This window comes from Nothoprocta perdicaria, unplaced genomic scaffold (genome assembly GCF_003342845.1).
Source record: "Nothoprocta perdicaria isolate Ctin4 unplaced genomic scaffold, notPer1 scaffold_2, whole genome shotgun sequence".
Classification (NCBI taxonomy): domain Eukaryota; kingdom Metazoa; phylum Chordata; class Aves; order Tinamiformes; family Tinamidae; genus Nothoprocta; species Nothoprocta perdicaria.
This window is the reverse complement of record NW_020455204.1, coordinates 1,369,116-1,377,923: the sequence shown is the minus strand read 5'-3', so window position 1 is coordinate 1,377,923 and position 8,808 is coordinate 1,369,116. Positions and strand designations below refer to the sequence as shown.

General features: G+C 42.1%; 1 protein-coding gene across 1 annotated transcript; it reads right to left on the bottom strand.

Moving 5' to 3' along the window:
- DRG1 (developmentally regulated GTP binding protein 1) lies at window positions 1-4,022 on the bottom strand. The gene is made up of 9 exons (XM_026037800.1): window positions 3,970-4,022; window positions 3,759-3,882; window positions 3,467-3,642; window positions 3,003-3,072; window positions 2,262-2,431; window positions 1,671-1,801; window positions 1,295-1,462; window positions 644-766; window positions 1-117 (listed from the first exon to the last, which is right to left on the bottom strand). Exons 1-9 carry the CDS (start codon window positions 4,009-4,011, stop codon window positions 18-20), a joined length of 1,104 nt encoding a protein of 367 aa, XP_025893585.1. The 5' UTR covers window positions 4,012-4,022; the 3' UTR covers window positions 1-17.
- Between the last annotated feature and the right edge of the window lie 4,786 nt (window positions 4,023-8,808).

Genomic DNA, 8,808 nt, shown 5'->3' with positions numbered 1-8,808 from the left:
TATTTGTGAGAACAACTTTATTTCTTCACAATCTGAATGACATCTTCATCCTCAAGAGTATGATCTTTGCCAACTTTCTGAGGGTTGTGTTTAACAGATGAACCCCAGACCAGTGCACTGCAAGGGGAGGAAAAAGGAGAGAGAAAAAAAAGAAATAGTTAAAAAGGCTATGGAATTTAGTAAGCAGTCAGCTATTTATATCACAGGCCTAATAGAGAAAGCAATGCTTAAGAGCTATTTTTGTTGCTCTACAAGTACCTGGATGAGTGGTCTGTTTGAACTAGAGCACAAACAAACCAAAACAAATTGTGAAGTCATTTAAAAATATTTGTATGTAGAGGATATGGCCCATAGCACTGCACCCAATGTTACTTTGAAGTTTAAACATTTTTCTTTAAAGAAAGTTAAAGGAAGTGAAGTTTAAAGAAAATTCCTTCCTGAGGAGGAAACTGGACTAGTAAAGAGTATAGAAACATTAAATACAATAATTTAGGTATCAAGTTTAGAGTTTCATGGGGAGATCTTTTCTACTCAACATCAAAACTGAATCCTGTTTTCCCTTCCAGCTTACAGGAGTGAGAACATACTAACAGGTGGATTATTTCTTGTATTCCCAAAAGGATTCTTTTACATTAGTCCTTACTATTTGAAGTCTTTAATGAGATTTTTGTGGATCTTCATGCAAAAATCCTCTACGGTAGTCTTGCAGTAAGGTAGTACTACAGGAGAGGTGTAGTCTGGAAGCTGCCCTTTAGGTTTGGTGTAGCTGTAACACAGGCAGAGCAATTGTCACTAAGTCCAACACAGTTCCACAGTTCCAACTCTTATGAAATTCTGAACTCATCTATGTAAGGGAAAAACTGACAAAATCCCTGAAAACTAGAAATGCTACATCTCCTTTGCAGTTTATTTTTGCAAAGCAAACTAGTTTTTGCTTGCAAAAACAGTTTTTGCAAGCAGCAGCACACACATTTAAAAGACAACTGTGCTGTATTATTTCATTTTTATGCATTTGGATCTACTTATGGCTATGGGGTAAGCCTGATCATAGTTAAATAAGTAAAATGCCAGATGAAAACCTTAATTCAGTGCTATTAAGAGAACTGAATGCATAATGTCAATGGTGACAGTAAAAAAAGACTACCTCTGGAATTCACCTCTGCACTGAATTTGACTACACAGACTTTTTAGAAAACTTTTTTTAATATACAAATGTATCTAACAATCATGATTGCCCCATTCTTGAGTTTCAGCCTTACATCTAACACCACAGAAGGCAACAATCAGGACTCACATTCGTACGAGCTTCAAGTAGTCCCAAATCTTCTCTAGCAAATCATCAAAGTTCCAGCGATGATGAGCAGATATTGGGACGCAATGGGGTACCTTGTAAATGATATCCAGTTCCTCGATGGAAATCTGGTCAATTTTATTCAGCACATAAATGCATGGGATATAAACCCTGCAAAGAGAAGGCAAGAGCGATTCAGCAGTCTAGCAGCAAAGCACTGCTATTTTCCCTGCAAAAGAACAGCAGCATTTTGGAAAAGGTCAGTAGGGTGCTGAACAGCATGTGCTGATAGCACATCACTGCCTTGGGTCTAGCACACTTGAGAGGAATCTTTTCCCTGTAACCTACATTGTAAGTAAGGCAAGTGTCCCAACAGTACCTGTTTCCTTCAACCACATCAATGAGGTCGTCGGCGGTGGCGTCGCTGCGCAGCGTCACGTCGGCGTTGTGAATTTTATACTCTGCCAAGATGCTCTTCACTGTTTCGGTATCCAGCTCACTCTGAGGGCACTGAACAAGCACACGGGGTTAGGCAAGGCATCGTGGAGCCTACGTCAAATCACCCCCCCAATTACTGTGTATATGTTACTAGATGTGATTCTGCTACGGTTGGTTTGTAAAGAAAGAAAAGAGATTTAAATCACAACAACTTGACTTCAAATCAGCAGTTTGCAGCCAGCAATTATGTTATCTCAAATGTGAAGTTTCCAGTCATTTTGGAACTACTTTCTATAGAAACTTCCTTATGTCCTAGTTCAGTACCAAGACAACTAAATATTAGATAACTTAATCCCACAGATATTTCGGTATCTATGCCTATTCCAATGAATGTTTAATGGAAAATGAAGTGTAGCCCAGGAAAGTAACTGACTGCAGCCCACTGCAGCAGTTCAGAAGTCACAGCACAGGAATGGGCTCAAGTTCCCTTCACTGCAAAAGCATCTTTCTGCAAAGAAAATTTCCAACTTACCGTGGCAGTAAGGTTAATGCCACCTTTATCCTTTTTTTTGAAGCCAATATTGGGGGGCTTACTATTCAGGCGTATCCCAAATCCCTCCAGTTCATTCTCAATAATTTTCTTGTGCCCAAGCGGTTTCAACACATCCAGAACAATTAGAATGAGGTTACAGGTTCGGGCAACTAAGAATCAGAAAAAGAAAACCACCCCTCAAAAAACTACACTCATGCACCAGTATAAAATAGCACCAAAGGTGGCTTAGTGCCTTGACAAGAACATTAAAGTTATAAAGGACAGTACTTTTTGTATTTTTTAATTTCAAAGTAAAACTGAAGTTGTGATGTTGTTCGAGCATCACACCAACGGACCAACAAACTTGTACATGATGCAAGGTCCAGCATGCTGAAAAAAGCTTTTTTCCTGTCTATATTCCGATACCAAAAATGTAACAGTGAACTTGGTAAAGAAATTAACACAGCACCCTTGTTTCATGTGAGGTCTTATCTGCCTTTCAAATTAGTGATAGACTTCCAGTGCAGTGTCAACACACAGCACAAACTCATCAAATGCATAAAGCCATAACTGAAAACCGAGCAAACTGAAAACAGCTACTGCAAAGCAACCAAGCCTCAATAAATCATTGTTTCTAAGATATCAGAACTCACGATTCACCCATGGATTTTTATAAGCTGTGCTACCTTAGCCAGTAACGGGATGCTGCCTGGAGCTTTCTGCAAGGCCTGAGGCGCTCACCTGCAATGACTTGTCGTCCTCTGCCTTTCCCATCCTTGGCGCCTTCAATTATTCCTGGGAGATCAAGAAGCTATTTTTTCAGAGGAAAAAAAGTAACCCATGAGAAAAGTGTATCTCTGCAAGGAGAAATAAAGCTCATTTTTACCTTTTCCTAAAGCAGTTCACTGCAGTTCTGCACAGAACATGGCAGAACCGTCTCCCCATGGATGTAAGAACACTGGATTATCCCCAATCCCCCACTGCTGCAATGGAATAGAACAGGCAATGTCAAACAAAACAAGACAGCTACTGCAGGAACTTCCTCCCAGAACAAAGTTAAAAATAAGGTTAAAATCAGCACCTCACGGGAGTATCTCCAATGTGTTTTAAGTGTTTCTGTGTATTACTTATGACCTGCTTGTGTTCAGTCCTACTAACGAGGCACAACACGGCACGTGCCCTTGTGTGCAGTCACCAGATCTCACCTGTATCTTCGCTCCCTTGTACCTAATGACGCCGGGCACGGTTGTCAGCGTGGTGAACTCGTAGGCCGCCACCTCGGAGTACACGCCGGCCAGATTGCTTAGGAGAGTGGACTTCCCCACCGATGGAAACCCCACAAACCCAATGCGGGCATCGCCTGTCTTCGCAACGTCAAAACCTGCAGAGGAGGAGTAAGAAACAGATATAAAGTCATTTAAATTGGCCACTTGCCATCTTTGAGGGCTCTGGCGAGCTGTCGCGCCCGGCCGCGGGACAGCGCCGGGCCCAACGCACCTTCGCCGGGGCCGCCGCCGCCGCCGCCCTTGGGGGTGATGAGCTCGCGGCGCAGCTTGGCCAGGCGGGCCTTGAGCAGCCCCAGGTGATGCGCCGTGGCCTTGTTCTTCTGCGTGCGCGCCATCTGCAAGAGCACGGCCCGCCGCCGTCACCGGGGCGGCCACCGGGGCGCCGCTCGGCCGCGGCCCCCCGAGGCGGCGCGCGCCGTTACCTCGGCCTCTATCTCCGCGATCTTCGCCAGGGTGCCGCTCATGGCGCCGCCGCCGCTGCCGGCGCCGCGGGCGCCGCCACACGCGCTCGCAGAACCGCCGCCGCCCCGGCCCGGCCGCCGCCGCCGCCGTGCGCAGGCGCCGCCACAGCTCTCGCGGGAGCGCCCCCAACTCTCGCGAGAGGCCGCGGCGGCACTCCCTCCACCCCTCCACGGGCGGGAAAGGGCCCGCGCAGCAGCGCCCCCTGGGCGGCTGCGGGGCGTCCCGGGCCGGGGGCAAGGGGCGCGTGAGGCGGCGTCGCGCGACGCCCGTGAGGCGACAGCGCGAGGCCCCGTGTGAGGGCGAGGCGGCCGCCGCGAGGCGAGACCGCGTGTGAGGGAGCAGCTGGAGGGCGCGGGCGGCGGGAACCCGCCATGCTGCCGCCACACGGTGGCAGCGGCGGCCACCTCCGCCCGGCACTTCCCTGTAGCCGCCTGTTGCCGACCAGGTGTGTAGAGGTGCCCCAGCCCTCTGGAGCCACTAACGTTTCTCCAGTGCGTAGATATAACTGAATCTTTTTTGTGTTCCTATGTATATATGTATAGTTTTAATGGCTTCTTGAAAGAGACTTGCATCTCCAGCTTTTGACAATTTTCACAACAGGAGGAAATAAGGTGGTTGGGTTTTTTTCCGTTTCATTTTTTTTCAAGTTTATTCCCCTGTTTCTTTTTTTTTTTTTTTTTTCTTCCCCCTTCCCTGGGTAGGAATAGTTTCAGGAAGGCTCTGCTGCCTCAATTTATAACCAAGTCAGCTTTTATTTAAAATATCTAAACGTAAAACTCGTGTGAAACATGTTTTTAAATGATAAGGTAGTCTCCCTGGCCCATGTTGTTGAAGTGATTATATTGTCACAATTGCAGAATTGCCTGCCCTGTCTTGAACAAAATTCAGAATATTGTAAGATTGTAAAATTTAATAAGATTATTATAGTAACAAAATTGTTGCAGGTCACTAAGTATTCCTTAACTTCTACTGAAAAGAAAAGGCAAGAAGTAGCACAGTGGAAATCAAATTGTTTTCTATGGTTTGGTAGTCACATTGGCTACCTCCTTGTGGCTCTTTATAGCCCCTTTTTGTCTCATCTTAAGAATGAAAAAGCTGCCTACTATAAACTCTTTATAGTAGACACTGCCATAAATACAAGCTTATACAGAGTCTTCTAAAATAGAACCAGAAATAAAAAAAAAAAAAAAGGGGGGGGGGGGGAGGATGCTATTCTTGGTAACATTAGGTCAGCTAAGGTAGGTTAAATATAAATGCACCTATGACTGTGTATTTGTTCATGGTTTTCTAATTATTCCTTGTGAGAAAAAAAAAAACTTTTTTCAACATATAACAGACTTGGTGTAGATGTTTTTCTTATTTATTTCGGATGGAGTTGGACTTGTTTATGCCTCAGCTGAATTCAGTTATACAAACACTCAGCATGTTTCTGGTTTCTTTTAGTGATAGCAAAAACACTGAGGAAAAGGCAGACTCCAAATCCTTGGTCTGAGGTTTAAGACCACCTTTGCTTCTGCAGCAGATGTCAACTAAATTCAAAACTTCTTGCTAGCAACAGCAGGAGGAGGCTAGCAAACTAACTCAAAAACCCATTCACTCTGTCAAACCGAAAATCTCCTCTAGGGCTTGGGCTAAAGGAGTAAAGAAACCAATAAAATAACTTTGGAGTTTTAAGGTTGCTGAGTGGATTTGTTTTATGTTTTTGTTTTCTGGTTTAGGTACTCATGGTCTTCTTACCTCAGAATTCTCAGTATAGTTTAATTTTTTTTCCCCTATAAATTCCTAAAGCAAAAGTCTTTTGAGGAATTTAGGCACCCGACCTCTATTTATTTATTTATTTATTTATTTATTTATCTTTAAGTATTGGATATCATCCCTAATGACTCAAAGAAAGTCAAAGCTTAACACAGAGAGGTAATTTGTCCAAGCCAACCAGATGAATGCATTCTAGCTGGACAGGGTATTTTGAACAGATTTTACCAGCTTATAACAGCAGCTTCTTTGAAGCCTCAAAATGGCTTATTCAAAATAAATTGATTCCAGGTTGTTAGCAGAACGTCATTATTTCTCTTTACTGTGACAACTGTCTAACAGAACATAGGGTTTTTTTTTTTTCCAAATAAATGGTGTTTTATATATGTGGTACTTGGCCAAAGAAGTGGTTATAAATATGGGAAGTTAGATGTGACAATGGGGAAGTGGCTGCATGGTGGGTAGTTGGGAATGGATAAATGAAGTGCAGTTAGAACTGGAAAATAGAGTGGGAATGATGAAAGTTTAAATTTAAAAAAAAAAAAAGAGTCTACACAACAGCTATAGGAGGAAAAATCAGGGGAAATGTTCATAGAAAAAAATGGGTTAGGATCAGAAAGGAAAAAGCCCCCAACTGAACCTGAAAGAAAATTAAAGGAACTGCAAAAGCCTGAGGTCTCCTCGATAGATTAATTAAGCTTTATAGTGGGTTTTGAGGGAAGATAGAGTACGAAAACTGCCTCCTTTTTTTCTTTTTTTTTTTTCTCTTAAAATGTATATGCATTTTTTCAGTTGAGGGAAGAACTCAGGAGTTCAGTAGAGGGAATTTTTTAGGAAATCTTGATGAAGTGAGAGAGAGGATATATTTCCAAAAGCTGCAAATTGCACAGCTCTGCATTCACTCCCTTAGGTGGCCTAGTAGTTTATATTTGTAACATAATGATTAAACTTGTGAGTGTAGAAAAAAATAGCAAATAGTCTCATGAATTACTGACTGATAAGCTTAAAGTGTAGAACATAGGCACTTTATAATACTTTAAATTATGTAAGGAAAGCAAAATTCTAGAGGGCATTTAGGAAAGGCAAGGAAATGCACAAGAAGCAAAGACTTTTTCATCAGTCAATCAAGAAACATGACACAATATGGAATCAGTGATTAAAAAGTGAAAGAATTCCAGTTTCATCAAGCTAGTGACAGGAATGAGATTAAAATGGCTCCTACCTCATTAGCAAAATCTGAATAATAGTGAACTGTAGCAAGACCTGTGTACTCCGCACGCTCCAGTCCTGCAGACTCGTTGATTTTGAGCAAGCCGTTTCTTCTTCTTGTGCCTCAGTTTTGCACGACAGGAATGTGCGCTACCCTCACAGTGATGGAAACTTTAGTGTTTCTATACTGCTGTCCTCTTAAGTGCAATCATGGTAACCATGGATCACTTCAATAGCAGAGCTGAGCAGAAAAAGCATGCGGTTTGTTTTCTGTCAAACCACCAATTTTAAATTGGCTTTTTCATTATGGGCCAAATTCTGAAATTCCTTCTCGGACAGCACTTACCTTAGCTTGAGTAAGGCTTTTACCACATAAGGAGTAAACTGAGTGTGTTGCCATATGGCTTGCAAGTCTTTTGGATAACTATTGTAAAACAGACGGTAGTAAGTATATGAATTATTTGTGATAACATCTGGGTAATGTATGCTTCATTAAAATCACCCAGAGAGACTTCTTTAACAGCAATGTTTGATAGCCTGTTTATTTTTTTTTTCTTTCCCTGCTCTTCTGTTCTAGCAAATAAGTTCAATGGCAGAATGCTTGTGGGTATCACGTCCATTTGCACTGCACTTAGCTAGACCATTTAGCCTGAGAGCACCCTGATAGTACCTGCTGCACTTGTTTGGGCAGTTCACCATGTCACAGCAGCTACACAGTATATTGGAAAACTTGCATTGCTGATAGGTGTATCTTTATGGACTTCCTAAGGACAACATTTCTAGCTTTGTGGTAGAGATGATAAGCATTTTCTGCAAGACTTAAAAGGCAGAGGGAAGGGGCGGGGGAGAAATTAACTCATGATTACTTGAAATTTCATATTCTCTCAGAAGTTCTCACCAGCTTAGTGAAAAATACCTGTATACAATGATAACATTGAGCTGAGTACATGGGATTTTAAGAATTATGGGTATGGGGCTACAATCAACCTGTTAGAGTACCTTCATGGAAAAGAGGTAACTAATACATGAGGCATGTAGAGAGCCTGTTTATTTTGAGACATTTCTCTTGATATTTTCTCTTGTATATATTGTACTTGGTGTGAGAAATGACCACTAATTAACCCTATTATTGTACTTCATAGAAGAACTGCTCGTGCGGTGCGGAAGAGAAGATGGGACTTTCAACATGGTGCATATGAAGTGACTAAGAGACAGTCTCATACCAGTTTGGAGGAAGGATATTTTAAAATCCTACTATCGAAAGGTAAGATTTTGAGATGTGAAACCTGACTGGGGAGCCCTAGATGGAACCAAAATATCAGTTGCCTGAAGTGAAGTTCTTTTTTGAAGCTGACACTCTTCACGTCTTAATTGAATCTTGATGCAAAGGCATAAGGGTGTATGCCTTTGAAATCCTGTTAAGAATTACAGATGCATAAGTTAGTTCTGTCTTCCAGAATTAACTTTTTAAGCTAATTCATTTGTTGTTTATGGAGAAGTTGTTCTTCTTGGGACAGCAAAATTGTTCACTTATTAATCTGTAAGTGCCAAAAATTTACTACTTGCATAGCATATTTAGAAATGCACTGAACTGTGTGATTTTTCATGAGAAAGTCCTCTGCCAGGTTTGCTTAGCTAGATGTGGGTGCCTAATTCATACAGAGTCAATTAGGTGGAACAGGAAGCCTAGCTTATGTTCCCATTTTGACGAGATCCTTAGTGTAGTACTCTTGTTTTGAATGGCTTAGGCTACTTTGGTTTCAAACAGTCTAGAGTATGTTAAGATGGCCAGAGTGAAGAAATGAAGGGAATCAGAGAGATAAATATCCACAGTTGGC

What these genes read in the sequence shown, in the direction of transcription:
- DRG1 (XM_026037800.1), bottom strand. Translation starts at nt 4,011, where the DNA reads ATGAGCGGCACCCTGGCGAAGATCGCGGAGATAGAGGCCGAG. An exon ending in GCATTAACCTTACTGCCACG is followed by an intron (nt 1,802 to 2,261) that starts GTAAGTTGGAAA and finishes GTGCTTGTTCAG; the next exon opens with TGCCCTCAGAGTGAGCTGGA. An exon ending in TACTTGAAGCTCGTACGAAT is followed by an intron (nt 767 to 1,294) that starts GTGAGTCCTGAT and finishes CCTGTGTTACAG; the next exon opens with CTACACCAAACCTAAAGGGC.